The 19,808-nt window shown below is 32.3% G+C and overlaps 1 protein-coding gene and 1 long non-coding RNA gene across 2 annotated transcripts; both read right to left on the bottom strand.

Annotated features, from left to right (window-relative positions):
- Window positions 1-208: 208 nt before the first annotated feature.
- On the bottom strand, window positions 209-2,582 carry LOC147384542 (protein PIN-LIKES 5-like). Its single transcript, XM_086424952.1, has 8 exons — window positions 2,538-2,582; window positions 1,570-1,666; window positions 1,323-1,477; window positions 1,076-1,222; window positions 872-972; window positions 722-780; window positions 455-634; window positions 209-339 (listed from the first exon to the last, which is right to left on the bottom strand). Exons 1-8 carry the CDS (start codon window positions 2,580-2,582, stop codon window positions 224-226), a joined length of 900 nt encoding a protein of 299 aa, XP_086281078.1. The 3' UTR covers window positions 209-223.
- A 1,185-nt stretch (window positions 2,583-3,767) lies between these two features.
- On the bottom strand, window positions 3,768-8,467 carry LOC147384541 (uncharacterized). The gene is made up of 3 exons (XR_015173060.1): window positions 8,141-8,467; window positions 4,612-4,690; window positions 3,768-4,119 (listed from the first exon to the last, which is right to left on the bottom strand). It is a non-coding gene; the product is annotated as an uncharacterized LOC147384541 (long non-coding RNA).
- Window positions 8,468-19,808: the final 11,341 nt, after the last annotated feature.

The raw sequence follows: 19,808 nt of genomic DNA, 5'->3' as shown, positions 1-19,808 counted from the left end.
TTTTCTATACACCTATTACCCGTTGTTAAAATAGACCCAAATAGAAAACTTCAAGGTTCTCTATTACATTAATTTATATACAAAAAGATTATAAATCAGAAACAATTTTTATAAGAAAAGAGATCAATTACATAATTCAATCGAACCTTTAAGAAAGGATCTGATTAGCCGTAGCGGCAACCAGCACTGCTTGAGATCTTTGGTTCAGTTTGTGACTTGTGAGTCATGTTTTTTGTAATTGAGGCCACACAGTCAGAGCGAGAGCTGCCACCAAGTATGTCCATGGAAAGAAGACGAAGCACTCTTCTTGACCCACAACAAACAATTGTGTCATAGTACCTGTGAATGGTTTCATAATCATAATTAAATATATATTATCACATAATTATTCGACAATTGGACATAATGAAGAGATGATTGAAAGGATTTCATCAAATATGTATTAGCTATATACCGATATTCATGGCTGGTGGCAGTGTAAACTGCACCATAAGCACATATTGCAACAATGGGTCTGAGGGAAGGAGACAAAGATCGCCCGCTACTTTAACTACTCGAATTCCAATTGCAAGAAGGATCATGTATCGTATACAAATAATTCCAATAACAACCAGAGGTTTCAATTTAGCTGGCCGTAATCTTATTTTAAGTTTAAAATAATAAACTTGGTTAAGATTCTGAATTTAAATCAATCGAAGTGGTGAACTAAATGATTAAAGATTTTCACCTTGAGTGAGGTTGCCCCCAAGAATAAGAGTGATGCAAGGAATTGTGCCATCTCTACAGAATAATTTTGATATCAGCATTCAAGAATAAAAAAGACCAAATGTTTTGCAAGATAAGCTTAGGTTTTACTTTTAATACTACATACCCAAGTAATTTGATAGAGTCTTGGATCACTCTTAGTGGAGCTCCATCACCAATGATGAGATTTTTCAGCCATGGAGTTGCCCCAAAGATGAATCCCACAATCTAATAAGCCATAGAGAAGCATAATTTTGAATTAACCACCAACAAAGTAGAGGTAGTGAAGCATTTCTTAAGGATATAAACCGAGATCATAAAAAGAACTTACAACAGCAATGGTTAGAGGTGCCAATAATTCCTCAGCAATTTGGTGAAGAACACCAGTTAATTTACCCCAGAAAGACACCTTGTCACCTACAAGCTTCTCGTTGGATAAGTGTGGTAAAATCTGCAATGAAAATAGTTTCAAATTTTGGGATCAAGACTAGTATCATTGTTCTTGATATATCAGCAAATACCGCCATGGAGAAGGAAAATATATGACAACAAACACCACTCATTCTGTTTCATTTAATGGAAAGAAGGAAAATGTAAGATTGGTTTACCACCATGGAGAAGGATGCATAGGATAGTCCAATAGAACTGCAAATACTACTTTCGCCGAATGGGCTACCATCCTCATTACAAATTGTAGGTACAATTGTCAAGAGAAGATTTCCCAAATTTCCCGCTCAATAAAAAACAACAATGCAAACTAATGAGGACTAAGTAATTAGGATGAATATTGAGGAATAAGTAGAAACTATGAACTCTTGAGACAACCTGCTGAACATGTAGCAATGATCAGGCCTTCTAGATGAGGTTCAGGTTTCAGTATTTTTACAAGCACATGATCTTGAACATCAACATGAACAATTACCTAGCGAACAAAAACAAATCATCTGTAATTGAGAACTTATATGTTTCCCTTTCAATTACCCACACTAGGAAAGAAAAAATGAATGCAACGGATATATATCTATATATAACTTATATGTTTCCTTTTCAATTACCCACACTAAGAAAGAAAAAATGAATGCAACGGATATATATCTATATATAAATATATATATATATATATACACAAATTCAATAAATTAAAAGAAAGTTGATTCAGATTGTTTAATGAATATGTTGATTGCAACCCCATCAAAAAGAACATGCATGTTGAAGGTGCTAACAATAACATTACTTTGAATAGAAATAAATGAACATGATTTGTTTAGCCAATCACAAGTTACAGTGATAAGACTTCAATTATGATGATTTTAATTTCCAAAGTCTTGCTTTGTGTATCAGTAAAGGTAGAGTTAGATGGGTAAAGTAAAGTACCAGAAAATGATAACCTGGTTAGGCTTCCTTTTCCCTGAACTAGTATAGAAGTCCACCAACAGTTCCCTGAAGTAGGAAAAATTCGTGAACCCTCACATCAATCCATATAATAAAACTAAATTGTAGAGCATGATAAAAAATAATAATTTGAAGAAGAAATCAACTGATTTTAAAAAGCTTTTGCTGTTAAAAGTTGAGAAAAATAAGAGAAACTTATAAGAACTGTGCCTATCAAACAATGACTTCATCCTCTGTATCAGAAACTTTTTCTCTTCTCACAGCTCCTTGGGTAGTTTATGATATTGGATAGTTAATATAATATTTTTCAGATCCATCATTTAGGTTGATCGATCTCTCTTCACAAAATTTAAAGAATATTTGCACTACATCCTTTATCATACTTGATTTGACACGTGTACCAGCATCAAGGTATCATAGGCTATATCTACTACTGTACCGTTCATAGTAAGCTACTAGAACAAAACCCTATAATGATTCTAAATCCTATCAAATACATTTACACTGTGAGATAGATCAGCATCTATGATAACAATAAAATTTTCGGATGCATGCTTCAGCCCATGAGAGTAAGTGGTGCTTAAAATAAATTAGGGATTGCATATTAGTCACTAATTGTTTATGTTGAACAGAAAAAAAAAAAAAAAAAAAGAGGATAGACATACCTAAACCAAGCTTCTTTGGTGTAGCTCTTAATAGCTGCATTATCGAGAGCAAAACCATGGGTGGTTATCACAAAGCCTAAATAAACCAATCCAAAAAAATTAAAGGCCCAAGTATAACACTTACTATGTGATCTTCTCCATACAGTTGTTGCAACTGTTTTACAACTTCTTGAATACCATCAGGACTCCCATCATCCACAACAATAATTTCAAAATCAATATCCCTAAACCAAGCATAGGAAGGGGTGTCTACTTCAGTTTCGGGTAGTCTTATGGACAACAAATATTGTTTACACTAGTAAGAAAAAATTGCATCTCATTTAAACATGTATGTAGAACAAGAGTATGAGCTAAGAGAGAGATGCATTGAGAAATAGTTGCTTACCTGTCAACAACTCTATATGAATACTTCTGACCCATCAAACCATATTCTATAATCATTGTAAATACTACTGAGGTTCACCTAAGAGTGATGTACACGGGAATGTTTACCGCATGTACAAAAAGATGTGAACAACCAAATGTCTCGATGCATAAAAAAAGGATGGATGTACATACTCTGCAACCAAATGTGTCTCTAAGCTGTGAACAACCTCTTATGGAGTGGTGACCCAAGCTTGGATTCTAAAGTTCTTGTGTATGATTCCCCCTTAATGTAGCTTACCTACCAAAACAAAGCTTGCATGATAAGAATCAAGTGATCCTCTGTCTATATGAGAATTAGCTATTTATACTTGAGATAACGTACATTATACTTGTCTAGATTTTTCAAGTAGGTTGTCATAGCACCATGAAGCAAAATAATCCGAGTAAGAAACATTTTGAAATGCTATTCGGTTACACAATTTAACTGAAGTTTTATCCGTTTGGTGTTTTTTCCTAAACATAATTTATATGGAAAGAATTATTACGATCACAAATTTATTGGAAATAATTCATAAAAAAGAATGATTATAATCACTACTATTTGAGTATTAAATTTAGTAATATTTCCATCAATAATGATAAAAAGTTTCATGCTTCAGAACGAGTCAACCCCATTTATGAAGTATAAACTACAGAGTCCTATACAAATCACAATTTAAATTTTTATCGAGTAATTCAGAACTAATACGAGCAAAATTATCAGGAGGGGAGGAAGTAAAAGCAGCCCAAATGGGTTTAACCTCGTTCTTTTGCGGTGAGTAAGTCGACTAGGTGAAGAGGGCTTTGAACCCAAGTTGATCATATAAACACTTGCAATGTAGCTCGCCAGCATCCTCAGTGAACCAAGGATTAGTAAACTCGCAAAATATTGTTTCAATGCAAAGATCCTAACCTAGAACATAGAACAATGTCAATGAAAGGGGGTGCAAGATGGATTGTAGAGATTGAACAAATGCAATCAACAGCAAATAAGTTCCCATTATTTCAAGATTAATTATAAAAATAGATGGTTCGGCTAAACCTACTTGTCAGTCATTTGAAACAAGTTTAGAAATAATATCAAAAGATAAATCTATCATTTCTTCCTTATTTTAAGGTGAGGAATCATTAAAACATTACATCTCAACAGCATTGTTACGATCCCAACAGAAGATACTACACCACTATATATAGAGAAAATCCTTTATATCTTATTTTCACTCTCTTGTATGCAGCGAGTGCCATTACTAGAAAAAGAAGATACTACACCACAATATATAGAAACGATAAAGATCATGCAAAGCATAGAACACAAAGAGGACATTTCCATCAAGATAGTATGATCGAATTATGTATCGTCAACAATTACCATGATCTATTGATTATTCTTCTAAAAAACACATACCTCGCAAAGCTCTTGATATAAGATTTTCAACAACTACACAGGTTGCTTTATCTTCTTTTCCTCCAATGCTAGTGATTAACTTGCAAGTTGAAAATTCAAAAAAATGAGAGCAAAGCCCAAAAAAGGTATGAATTAACGTAGTTAAAGTAGATATGAACACAACTGAATTAACAAAAGGCATGGTTTAAAGTAGAATTTAATGGAGGAATAAGATTTGTTCAACCAACCCCCAATTTTTGGGATAAGTCTTTGATGATGATGATGACGACAATGATGATCTATTATTTATTATTATTAATATTGTTGTGATTTTGCTTTTCACCCCCAAAACTCCCAATTTAGATCATGTAGTATTATAAACAAGAAGTTCCTTAGCTAAAATATGCAAATATGAAATTCCTTAAGAGAAAAATAGACCTTAAAAGCTTATATTGAAAAAAAATTCATGTGCAGATTTGATGAGTAGGTTTTATACCTACGAATTAATCACTTTTAAATATAATATTTTATTAATTTTAGAGTCTTTTAGTTGTTTTTATTTAAGTTTAGTTAGTTTTATACTTTTTATGTGATTATATGTTTTCATTTGATTTTTATGCTTATTTTGCAGTTTAGGAACAATATGGAACATTGGGATGTTTCCATACGTTTAGGAGAAATTCTGGACTCAAATTTATTCACTCTCGGAGGAAGGAAGCTAAGCATACAAGCTAGAAAGTCTTCAAGCCGCACCTTAATAGAAAACGAGGCCGCGGCGGGCATAACAGAAATATAAAAATACAAGCCGCGGCATGATATATTGGGAGGCCATGGCCTGCTTACGTTTCCAGCTTTACACGTTAATTTGTGATGACCGAATTAGAGATGGATTTTGAGACTCTGAAACCCTAATGACTCCATACTTATAAATAGGAAAGTTTAACCCTTATTCAGGGATAGAAGTTTTGGGATTTTTCTTGGAGGCAAAAGATTGAGAAGGAGGACGAGAATTGGAGATCGGCTCTTGAGTTTTATCTTCTTTAACTTTAGCTCTACTCTTAATTTTGTAATCTAAGAATGGCTAAATACTTTTGTGATTTTGTTTTCTTTTCAATGAAGAACTAATTTCTATTCTAGAGTTATAATCGAACCCATTCATGATATTTGATTAGTTTTCTTTCATTCTTCTATGATCCCACATGTGACTGTTTATTCTATCCAATGTTTAATACGATTCGATTAACTGATCATTGATTGAATTGATTTGGTGAACCTTAATAATATCGGCAGAGTTATTTTGTGTTCATGACCTAGATAGATTAACATATGCTAACTTGAGATAGGAATATACTCAGGTTGTATGTGCATTCCTTATAAGAACTTATTCTTAATGAATTCTTCTTGATTTGATTCTCATAGGCATATAGGGAGTTAGTCTAGAAGGGTATTTTTACATGATCATCGGAAGAGGCTTGTAGAGAATTTATTGTTCTTTGATGACAATTATAGTGGATTAATTTATCATAGAGGGAAGGAGAATTAAATCAAGTGGATTGTTTGGGGGAAATTATAAACCTAGATTTCATCACTCATTGATTTTAAACTTCAAATTTATTATCTACGTTATTTTCTTGTTTAGTTTTAATTCCTATTATTACTTTTGTTTGGATAAAATTAGAATGAGATAAATTGGTAATTAGCAATAGATTGGTATTTAGTCTCTGTGGAAACGATACTTTCTTATCACTTTATTACTTGTTTCGATACGTATACTTGCGTGCGTAAATTTAGACAGCAAGATTACTACTTAATGGACAACTATTAGATAGAGGAGCAATATACATATCAGTAGAAGATGGTTGAAAAGATCTCACATGCATTTTCCATACACGAGGCACACATCCAAGGTTGTCATTCAAGAACATAATGATCTTTGTATGCAACAAACCATATGTACTGTAAAGAAGCATAATCTGTCATTACTGCTTCTCAGAACAGTCGACTAATTTGCTTTGATATATGGCAATGACAATGTATAAAATTATTAGATCAACTATTCAAAGCCAATAAAAGAACACCAAATAAACTATAACTTTCAAGGATCAAAGACAAATATAGTCATTTGAAATCAGCAAATGCGTTAATTTCCATTCATGTAAAGATATTGATAATCAAAAAATAAAAGAAAAAAATGAATTTGAAAGCCTCATTTTACCATTGCCTCTACTGCACCTCAATAGCCGTAACCGTGTCAATGACTTAAGTAGTGTTTGGGAATATGTTCTCCCTAGCTTTTGATCGTAAAACCTGCTTTACATTTTCTTTTGATCCTTAAAACTAGTCCCTTGGCATATAATTTAAGTATACATGTCCTCAACCAATTAAGATTGTTAGTGTATTGAAGAAGCTAGAACATAGTCCCCAAACTCACATGGGAGACCTCAGTGTGTTAGGATCAGTCAACCATCCACCCTAACAAGCTATAGAACTCTTTAAAATGATACTAAAATTATGTGATTATTGACATAGATCAAGTGCAGAGAGCAAAGAAGTATTTAGTGGTCATATTAGTGGAAAACATATTAATTGAAACAAAATTGAAAACTCATAGCAAAATTCCAAATCTTAGCAAACCAAAACAATAAAAAGAACCACAAAAACCCAATATTCCAGCTAAATTAGAGAAGTACCAAACATCTTAATCAACAGAACCACAAGAAAAATTAAAATAAAAGCCAGTATAGTTCAAAACTATGCAACTTAGTTATTCAACCAATTTGAGTACAACACTAAAATATCAAATCAATAAAAAAAAAAAAAACCACCCGAAATCTAATAAACTTCAATATGATTCCTACTAAACAATCCAACTAAACATAGTACGGCAGAACTACAAATCTTAGCAAACCAAACAATAAAAAAAAAAAGAATCAAAAGAAACCTAGCACATTTTGAAGAGAGTAGAAAACTCTGTACCAAAGATAACAACAGAAACAAATAAACCCATAGACTTCGGAAGTGAGATTCATTGATTTGGATAGCGTGATATGAAGGAATAGAATTCATTGTTGTTGATGAGTTTTGATTTGAAATTCAGAAGTGAGATTCCTTCTTTGTTTAGTGATCTAATGAAGATGAAACAACAACAATAACAACAAATTATAAGAAAAAAATTGAAATTGATGATTTTAGAAAGTTAAATTATTGAAATTTGAAATTTTTTTCTTCTAAGGTTTTTGTTGAATCTGAGGTGAGATTTGTTAAGGAAATCTTACCTTCTCAGAAAAATGGAAGAAGAAGCGAAGTGCAGAAAAAAACTAGGGTTTCTTTGATTAAATCAATCCATCGTCATTCAATCCACCATTTTCAACTTCTGATATCTACGAACCTAAATTTGGGTAGCTGTGGAGAGAAAGAGTGTGCGTGAACCTTAGATCTAGGAAGTTGTGGAGAGAGAGTAAGTGTGTGTGTGTGATACAAGCACAAATATACTCCAACTCTTTCAATCTATATTTAGATCTACAAATTCAATGCTAGAAAACCATATTACCTTTGCTCCAATTTTTCTCAGATTATCGTCTTTTGGGTTATTGTAAAAGAGAACTGTTGAATCTCGAGGAACAGTTGTTCCTCTCAAAATGGTTGGATTTCTTCAATATTTATTCTTCGATATGGATTCAGGAGAGTTTGTTAGCATTGAACCTCAAGAAGGAGATAGAGCAGACACAAAGAGTCGACGAGAGAGAGAGAATAAGATCGAGAGGTCGATCAAAGGAGAGACTGAGAGGTCGATCGAAGGAAAGACTGAGAGAGAGATGAGATCACGATAATGGCTCAATCTAGAGTTCGATCGAGAGTAGCTGTGCGAGAGAGAGAAATGTTCGTTCCAACGGAATGAGATGGAGATTAGGTCGTTTAATATATGAATAAAACTGTTTTAACAAGTAAAACGGTTTAATACTGTTTTTAAATAAAAATGGCTTAATACCGTTTTAAACTTGTGTTCCTCTTTTGCAATTTTTTTGTAGTGACTATTGAGGTTGTGTTCTATTTTGCAACGTTTTCAAAGGTGTTAAAGGCTTATGCTTCAAGGCATGCATGTCTCAGGGACTACGTCTTACGTGTGATTCTAAAAGCTATTGAAATAACTTATGCCTTGAAGAAGCCACATGCCTTTTGACTATGGCATACACTTTATTGGGATGCAGCCATTTTTTATTAAAAAAAATTGTGGTATAATTTCATGGTAGTTCGTCATCATTATAAAGTTGTCCCCACTTATTATACTTAACTTACATAAAAATCCTCAACCATATAGATTGCCTATTTTCTTTGGACCCTAATCTCTACAAACCTTAGTTAATGTGTTACTTTGGCAATTTTTGGCTCTTCTTCCACTATTTTTCTGCTTCTATTTGTATTTTCTCTTTATGCCGAACCTACTCTCTTCCATTTCTGTTTCTAGTGTTACAATGATATTATATAGGTTGTATCTATAAAAAAGAAAGTTGTATATGTTGTTGTACTTAGAGTGGTTATTACGCTTAGGATTTTTTTAGAATGATTTTAATGAGTTTAGAATTTGGATTTTGATATTGAACCTTGAAATGTGAAATCATGAAATGTCAATTTTTTTTTTTTTAAATTCCCATCATTTCCTCCTTATTAGAAATTTTCTATTTTGTTTTTAAATGAATGTGTATGAGCTTAAGCATTACATCTCAAGGCTTACACCTTAATCGTTAAGGCTTTGATTTGGTGTGTAAAATGCTTGGCCTGGTAACATAGTGTGTAAAACCATTGCTATTTGTTTTGAAATATTGCAACGGTTAACATTGTTCTATTTTAGTGATCTGTGCCATGCAAGATACTTAAGTTATTGTGATGTTTCATGTTATATCGTATAATTTTTTTTTCTAATGGTTAACATTGTTCTATTTTGGTGATCTGTTCCATACAAGATACCTAAGTTATTTTATGTTTCATGTTATATCATATAAATTTTTTGTGATAACTTAATAGTAAATATAATATTCTCTTCAAATCCTTAATTATTGTTAAAAGTTACTTTTTAATTATTAATAAAATTTATAAGTTTTTTTTTCCTTTCAAATGCGTGGTATTCTTGAAAGATCATAACTAGATTTCATAATACATTTATCTCTTTATCTCTTGCTCATTCAAACTCATTTGTATGGGCCCTTTTTTTCTTCCATTTTAAGTGATTTGCTGCTTCTATTGAATTCTGACCTGACAATTATCATTTATCCAGTATGCACACAGAAATTGTGTTCAACAGTGGTGTGATGAGAAAGGGGACATTACTTGTGAGATATGCCATCAGGTGTACTCCTGCTTTTTTATTTCTAATTGTTGGAATAAATTGATAAATATTTCATCGCATATACGTGTATATGTAAAACTATCTTTAGCGTTACCTATAATTGATTCCTTTAAAAAAAAATAGTATTTCTTAATACTATAAAGGTTTGGAAGTTCGCTTCAGTTTCTTTCTTACAATTAATAATTTTATGTTTTTGTCCATTGTTTCATTACTATTACACACTAGCATATTTGCTAGCATTGTATGGTCATTAGCATATTTTCAACCATTGGGTGGTCATTAATGTTTCTAATAAATTTATATCCCTTATCAAAGTTCTTTTATATTTTTATATTTTAGGATGGTTTACAAAATGGTGCTAGATGCATGAATTTCAAAAATTATGATCCAACTTCAATGGACTTTTTCATCACTTAAACCATCTTTTGCCTTTCATCCCTCCTTATCATTTTTGTTAAAATCATTTATATTCAAATCAAATAAGTTAGTATATCTTGCATTGATGGTTTTTATATACCTCGCAAATTGTTATGTTTAATTGTTTAAACTATGTAGGCTGTAATATTTTAATTATATTGCAATATAATTTATCTGTTTGACTGTCAACGTCAATTCTCTGCTTCTGATGTTCAGCCCTACCAACCTGGTTATACTGCACCTCCTCTTCCATCTCCCTTTAATGACCTTTAATGATACTACCATTGATATCAGGTGAGTATGATTTTTTTGTATGCTTGCCCTCTCGCTTTCATGCCTTTTTAAGGGCTATATCAATCTAATTTTGAAAATAAGATTGGATGCTCATTTTTCTTTGAGGTTGAAAACTTTGTGTGTTGAAAATCATGGTTCTAAATTTCTTTTCATCTTATATATTTTTCAAGATAATAATATATTTCTCTGTTAGTCATATTTTAGTTTCTTCATTTGCTTGAAGTTCATTCCAGCATATCGTGGGTTGTCTTGACTTTAATTAGAAGCAGACTATTTTCAGTTCTTCCATTTCCAATCATCAATCTCTTTTGGGTTGATGGCATAAAATAAAGAATTTTGTTTTCTAATAGAGCTCTTCTCTGGTGTTTTTTTTTAAAGCTTATTGAAGCTGATGATTTTTTCTTTACTTAATCTGTTATTACAGAAATGTATGAGAATGTGGGAGGTCAGATGGGGGTGTAGATACCCCTATTTTCTAATTTTAAAAATGACCTATTGTAGCGGATATTAATATGCGCCGCTATATGCATTATATTATTTTTTTTAAAAGACCTATTGCAGCAGATATTAATATGCGTTGCTATATGTCTTATATTCTATTTTTTTAAAAAATGACCTATTCTAACGACTACTAATATCCGTCACTATATGTATTATATTCTATTTGTTAAAAAAATTGACCTATTGTGACGGATATTAATATCTGTCGTTAAAGGTATTACCTGCAACAGCGGAGCATGTTATCCGCTACTACATTTAGAGACCGAAGCAACAATATCGGACCTTGGTTCCTCTGCTCATTCTTCGTGATAGATTTTACTGAGGGAAAAAGTACCCTGTAGCGACGGAAAAATCCGCCGCTGTAGATCAAAAATGTTGTAGTGAGATTTAGGTTAAATTACCTTTCCAACTATACCCTTGACTTAAAGGATATAAGTGGTTGGTTTAAAGGTTAAGTTTGTCCAAATTTAATTTTAAGGATTTTATTGATTATTGGTGGGCTAGACACATTTATTGGGTGTAAGGTCCAATATTTAATGTGGATCACTTAGATGTGATTAGACCTTTCACTTTATTTATGAAAATTTAAACTCAATTTATAGGGGGCTTGTCGTTTGTCATTGGGTTCTATTTGCATGTGTGGGCCCATTTATAATTTTGAGGTCTTTCTTGTGATTAATTAAATTTGTAAGGGCATTCATAAAAATTTGATACCTACAAATGCTCCCTCAAGGATGGAGGGTAATGTATCCTTGATAATGATGAAAATAGTATAAATATTTGGGTAAGGTGAAATTTTTGTGGAAACCTCCATCTTCGGGATGTACTTGACAAATAGGTGAAAAGATTTGAATATAGTCACATGTCTTTACCTTGCAATCTTTTTTTTTTTTTTTTATCATGGGAAAATATGTACCAAAGAGTTCTCCAATAGGGTAGAAGTACCAGCCCCAACTGATCCATCAAACCAAGGACAAATAATGGGAAACACCCCTTCAGATGCCCAACAGATCAGATCTCTAGAAAACTTGAATTGACAAAAAACAATTTCTTTTTCACATCCCAATAGTATATTAATGGGTGAGTTAGATTTTTGAACCCATGACCTCAAAGTTGTTTTGCAAGGTGTCATAGCCTAACAATATATTTGATGAAGAGTCCCAACCTTGGTTAGAGGATAAAGTCATCCCTCCCAGTACATATCTAGCTTGTAGAAAACTAGGCAAGACTTTGTTTTTTATCTTCAACACTATGATGCAAGGGGGTATTTTTTAACCCAAAAGTGAAGTTGGATAATTTCATTTAAGCCCACCAAGGCAAACCAATGTGACCCATGTATTGGCTTTCGATGCCCACACATTGAAGACTAATTCCTTGGATAATTTCAATTAATCTCACAAAAGCAAACCAACATAGCCCAGTATTAGCCTTGGAAGTCCACAAGTTTAAGACTACATTTTTTCTTTCTTAATTTCAATTATGTAACCCTCAAAGTTGGGTGTGCCATATGTGTGAGAAACATGCAATTAGATTTCATGATATCTTTTTAGGATGGATAAAGGAATCACACTTCACAGACTTCATCTAAGTTGTAAAATAAGACAAAATGAAGTTTTTAAATTATCCAAGAATCATTTAAAGGCAAACGGATTTGGGAATTGAATAATGGAGTTGGCGATGGATTTAGTGAGTAGGACTCTTATTTTAACAAATATCTTATCATTCATACGCGCCCACAATTTTTATCAAACGAAGTTTTCCACTCCAAGTCTCCAACTTAAACAAAAAATAGATGCCAAGTCTTGAACTCCCACCCAAACAAGTTAGTATGTTTCCAATGTAAATCTGATCCACAATGTAAATTACGTCTTGTCTTCTTCATCTCTCATTTTTTTTTCTTCCCTTTTACTTTCTTGTTCTATTGGACACATCCCTTACTCATTCTCTTCCTTTTTTAATTTTGTTTTCAATTTGGAGAACCAAAATAGAGTCTGCATTCTTCTCTTTTCATCATATTTTTCTTCCATTCTTATTTAAGTATTTACCTTTCTTTTTTATTGCACAAAAGGACTCACACAGCAGGTATGCAGCTCCCCATTTTTCCTTTCTTCTTAATTTTCTTTCTTTCCCCCCTCTGTATTTTAATTTTGTTTCTGCTAGACATCATACCGCACGCCCCTCTTTTTCCTCATTTTTTTAAATTAAGACCCCCATGATCATGCATCTTATAAATACCTATCTGTACCTCACATGCGAGTTACATCCGAGATAAGTTTCTCTCAACTTTGTTATCTTCAAGTAAAACTAAGGGGTTTTGTATCTAGTCTTGAATTTTCAAATACGACAATATACTATTCTCTTAGATCGATGTTGTGTACCCTACTTTAGTTTCGTTTGGGTACAAGAAAAATACCGCACATATTTATGAGACTAGTTGGTCTTCAAAGGGGAATGCAAATGAAGCGGTAACCACATTGGAGTACATAAACAAGCATAATGGGAATCCCATAAATCTTTCTCCTTAAGAATTGATGATCAATTATCATGTCAAGAGTTTAGTAACTTCGCTTTCAGTAGTTGGTGACTTTAATTATGGTTATTGTTGAAGAGATACTTTATTGGGCTTAATCTTTCTAACACCTTTCTATTTGTACATGGTGGATTGTAATAAGAAGCACAAATTAAGAGCTTGTTACCATATGCTTGTTAGCTAGTCTCTGGAGTTACTATTCATTAATTGTATTCGGGGGCGAACAATGCTAACTTGTTGGAGGTATCGTTTGATGAGAGATATGTTTACATTGGTTGGCCAATTCCAAAGTATTTGTGTATCAGTGATGCTCGAAGGCGGACAACGCCAACTAGCTAGAGGTGTTACGTCAAGAGAGATATGTATATTCTGGTTGGTTAATTTCCAAAATAGTTGTTTATTAGTGGTACTCGGGGGCAAACAACACCAACGAGCTAGTGATATTACATGATAAGAGACATGTATACATTAGTTGGCACGTCTCCAAAGTAGTTATTAATTAGTGGTTTTCAGGGGTGACGGATGCCATTTGGATAGAAGTACTATGTCCTGAGAAATATATATACACTAGTTGGCCAGTCTCCAAAGTAGTTGTTTATCAGTGGTGCTTGGAGATGGACTACACCAATTGCTTAGAGGTGTCGCGTAACGAGAAACATGTATTCATCAATTGACCAATCTCCAAAGTAGTTGTTTATCAGTGGTACTTAGGAGAGGACAACTCTGACTAGCTAAAGGTATCACACAATAAGATACATGTATAAGTTAGTTAGCCAGTCTCCAAAACAACTGTTTACCAGTGGTGCTCGGAGGTGGACAATGCCAACTTGCTAGAAGTATTGTGCCACAAGAGATATATGTACACTGGTTGGCTAGTCTCCAAAGCAACTATATATCAGTGGTGCTTGAGGCGGATAACACCAACTAGTTGAAGGTGTCGCGTGGCAAAAGACTTGTATACGTCGATTAGCTAATGTGCAAAATAACTATTTATCAGTAGTGCTCGAGATTGGACAATGCCAACTGGTTAGATGTGATGTGTGATGACAGATGTGTATACACTGGTTGGCTAGTCTCCAAAGTAAATATTTATCAATGACGCTCAGGGACGGACAACACCAATTGGTGTGAGAGTTGGAAGTATCGTGTGATTATAGACGTGAATATACTGGTTGGTCAGTCTCCAAAATAGCTATATATCAGTAGTGTAACACCCTCGAAACACTAACACAAATCCCTATGTCAAATCTCAAGGTACTAGGTTGCATCTTAGAATTTTTACATAGTTTCCTTTGTTTATATTAACATTCCAAGACACTAAAATCCCTATTTCACTTAATAAATAATATACATAATATCTTGTATATATATATATATATATACAAAATAGAATACTAGCGGGAGTCTAAATACATCTAGCAAGGTATGGTAGATCAGAGTGTGGAAGCAATAATTAATATACAAGATTATACAAAAACTCCTCTTTCTAATAAAATCTTAATGCTCAACCAAAATCCATAATATAACTTGGACGAAACTAACACTGCTAGTGGTATAGTCCTAGTACTCACCAGGTAAAGGACTCATATCGTTTATCTAACCTATCAGATAATCCTTGCTAATGCTACTCTACACCGGCTTCGTCAAGTATAGAACCTAAAACTTAAGAAAATGAGAAGGAAAGGGGAAGTAACAATGACTACTCAAAAGGGAAGCAAACAATTCTTGTCAATAACTTCATCCTAACATGAACAAGTAAGTATTTTGAATAATTTCAATATTTGCAAAGTTTTACAAAATGAACTATGACTAACTGGTACATATAGCTAGGGATGAGCAACTAAACAGTTAAAAATTCATATTACATCAATCAACAATACTGACTATAATATTTTTTTTTTACACGAATATAATTGATAAAATTGAGACAGTAAATATGTTTTTCATTTTATAATTCAAAATAAGGCAACAAATACATAATACACAATAATAGAGTAGTGGAATTAGAAAGTTGAGATTCTACGATTGGATTACTCTTAGTCGAGATATGATGTTCTAATAATAAAGTATTAGTTTCGAATTTTGTGGTTTGTTGATCCATTACCACACTTACGAGACCATTTATCATGCTCAAACTAATCGTTTGACGTAACTATAAGCAATAGGTCTCTTTTTGAAGTATCAAAACGTTTAACTATTTTAAATTATTAGTGATCATTGACTAATCATCTTCATCTATGCCTATTAGACGTGCATGTGATTCCCATTATACATCCTTATTCGTGTATGACTACCTTTACAGTATATGTTGACTAAAAAAGATAAAAAGAAATAAACTCAAATTCCAATTATGTATCTATTCTCATTCGTGTCCCACACCACGTATGGGCTTGATTGTCCCTACCGTACATCTCAGGATAGTATATCACTCTGAATGATATGATAGACAATCCTTTCAGGCATTTACAAGTTCTTTAACAGTTCACAAAATATTTATACATATATCATTTTTCTTTGAAAACAAATAAAACATTAACATTACACAGTTGAGAATGGATATCCAATTTCTTACCATGCAATTGTGGTCACCCGACCTAAATTAAATAACATACATAATACATAATCGTAAATAAATATGCAAGTCACCTCGTAACAATAGAAAGTAAATTAACCCTAGATATCCATTCATCAACCCACACATAACACAATGTAAAATGCAGAGATCACTCTTCATGTGTGATTCTGACATTTTACTATTTCATCCCATTATCTTATTTTTTTATTTTTACACTTTTTTAATTTTTTGAACACAACCTTCATTTTTCGATATTCATCCACTCAATATGAGTTCATTGAATGTTAAATCATTTTTAAATTTTGAAATTTATTTTTACCATTTAAATAGAAAAATTATAAAAATTTGATCAAAATGGGGTCGAATCAATACATTAGACCAAATTGGTGGCAATAATTCGATTACCCATGTATAATTTATCATAAAACACAATTAAGCACATAAAATATGAAATTTTTAGCATAAATTTGAAATAACAAAAAGAATTCTATGTTTTTGAAACATATAACAAATTTTTGTTAAAATCCTAAATGCAAATTTTCACAATCTACAGTTACTAGTAAGAATCATAAGCCCTTACCACTCTCTAGGCATTTGAATTGAAAAACATACACGGAATTTGAGGTAGATTGACATGGAGATGACTAATTTTTTAATCAATTATGATAATTTCAAAGATCTCGATGACACTGTCCTTTTTCTCTTCTATGACGGAAAACGATTTGAACTCTAAGTTGATGAAATCAGAGGTTGAATGGTCAAAATTCTCGTATGTGTTACGATTGTTTTTCAATAAAATACAAAGAAAGAGAAGAGAAAAAGAAAAAACATGGGTATGATTTATAGAGTTCGATGTTACGAACGTTTTTTCTTTTTTCGCCGAATGTTGAGGAAAACTTAATCACCATAAATCTCAAGTTTAAAGTTGGTAAAAACCAAAGTTTTTTAAAAAACATCTGACAAATTTTGGACTAGTTTAGAAGACAATGAATAATAATTTGATTTAGAAAGTCTATATATAAGCTGGTTGGACGAAATCAATATTTTTGACGTTGTTTCATTTGACCATAAATCGACTATCTGAACTCCGAAACTGATGAATGAATATTCTATTTTTTATATTTTTTTATTCTGAATCTAATGGGGCAATCGAATTTTATAAATTCTCTCTATAATAAAAAATTTACTTTTTCAGCTTGGTTTGACCTTAAAATTGAAGTTATTTATGTTTTTGACGATAATTCGACTTTTTGACTCTGAAAATAATGAGTAAATACTCTATTTTCTATATATAAAAAAATTGCACACCCAATGGTGTTATTGAATTTTAAAAATTCTTATTCTAGTAAAAATTCATTTTTTTTTATCTTGATCCAACCTAAAACTCGAGAATTTTACAATTTTTCCATTCGGACTCATATTTGCAGCGTGCTTACAGGCTAAAATATATTATTCGACCATTTCAAACCTAATGGCAAGGTCAAATTTTATTAAAAATGATCAGAAAAAATCCTAAAGTTTTATCATAACTCTTACTTTTAGATTTTTCTCAAAATTTCACTATTTATTTTTCTCAAAATACAAATTAAAAATTTGGGGTATTACAAGTAATGCTCGAGGGACAAACAATATCAATTGGTGCGAAACCACTACAATATATTGTACCGGTTGGCCAGTCTTAAGAGTAACTATGTAACAATCAAACTCAAAAGCGAATAATACCAACTAGTATCGGAGCATTGTGAGACATGATGCACTAGATATACATTGGTTGGTTGGTTTTTAGAGTAGTTGTATAACAATCATACTCAATGGCGGACAACGCCAATTAGTGTCAAAGTATTGCGAAACATGATGCATTAGATGTACACTAGCTGGTCAATCTTTAAAGTAGATGTCTAATAGTTTGTACTTCAGAGCAAATAACATCAATTAGTGTTAAAGCACTTCCATTCGTGAAACGTGGCATTTTTTTGTGTAAATAACTTATTCTTTTATTAACTTTTTTTGGAACCGTTCATAATTTTAACTCATACAAGTCAGGAGTATCATATAGTTTAAACTCCTACAATAATAAGTATTGTCAAATAGTTTAGGCTCATGTCGAGGATCATTGTTTATAGTTTAGACTCGTCTTAAGAAACATTGTCGATTATTTTTCTAAGATATAAAATTTAAATAAGACTTTCTTTAGGACAGCTGAACCTGGTATGATTTTGCAAGGTGTCTACATACCCAATGTGGAATCAAACTAGAATGCAGTTCTATTTTTTTTGTGTAGCTGAACCTAGTGTAACTTTGGAGGTTGCCTACGTACTTAATGTCGATCAAGCCTGAGTGTAGTTTGATATTTTTTTTTTTTTGTATCTGAATATGGTGTAAGTTTGTAGGATGCCTATGTATCCAATATGGGATTAAGCCAGCGCATAGTTCGATAGGTATTTTTATGGTTACTTTATATACAAAAACCAAGTTGGAGATTTTCATCAACGGTAATGGTTTGATCATGCATGAGATTACAAGAATTTGATTTCTTTTTTACCTTAAAATTTTCCTCGTACTTATTGGAGTTTTTCAAGGGGTGTGAGATTTTGACGAAGTCCTCTTCAGTAGCTAAAGTACATTATATATGCTTAATCGCACTAGCGTTACTTTTGTGATTGAAACGATGTTTTTTTGCTTTAGATTGATGTCCATTGAGACTTAAAGTTGCGGAATGGTTCCTAGACACATCATCATCATTTTCTTGTGATGCATTTACTTTGATTTGATTGTACATGTTGTTATAGGTTAACATGCACAATTCCTTTTTATTTTTCTTTGAACTAGCTTTGGGTAGAATCTTCAATCTAGTAGACGTTTCTTATGAAGAAAACAAGGTTGAAAGAAGAAGATATTCTTTTCTTTGACATGTGGTAATCGTCTAAGCTCTATCTTTAACACGAATAAGCTATAATAGTAGATTCGTAGACCATAACATTGTACGTGTAGGCTGTAACATTGATGAGCATGGTCTTCCATTTGAAAAATGTTGTTGTCGTGGAGGTAGATTGGAAATGATCTTTTCCCAATTTGATAATGCCTCAGAGTAGATAAAAGATCACTAATGTTAGAGGATTCCAACAAAAGTTTTAGCAATGATAACATTTCTTTATCTTAAGAAAGTGAAGTCAATATTGCACATGAACTTGTTAAAGGTATTGGATCCTTGAATTCGAATGCAATTATTTTTAATTAGAAAGCTTACATATGTTTTTAAATGTACTAGAATATTTTTTCCCATATTAAGAAATCTTTTCTCCATTGAGGAGCAATTACAGGAAACTACAAAGGAGTACCAACTTGTTAGTCACATTGATGATCATAGTCCATTTCTGGGCAAGAAGTGAAATTACTTTTACTAGTCCTATTATCGGTTAGATGTTAAGATTTCATGTTATTCATTTTATTTGAGTTTGTTTGAAAGTAAGATTTGAAGTTAGTGCGAGGTTTTGCCATCTTTGTTTGTTGGCTGATTTTCTTTGAGTTCTAGTTTACATTTTAGCTATTTTGTAGTT

The sequence above is a fragment of the Akebia trifoliata genome, chromosome 15 (assembly GCF_017979445.1).
Source record: "Akebia trifoliata isolate Shusen 1 chromosome 15, ASM1797944v1, whole genome shotgun sequence".
Lineage (NCBI taxonomy): Eukaryota > Viridiplantae > Streptophyta > Magnoliopsida > Ranunculales > Lardizabalaceae > Akebia > Akebia trifoliata.
Note: the sequence above shows the minus strand (reverse complement) of the source record. Positions and strands in the feature narration are given on the sequence as shown.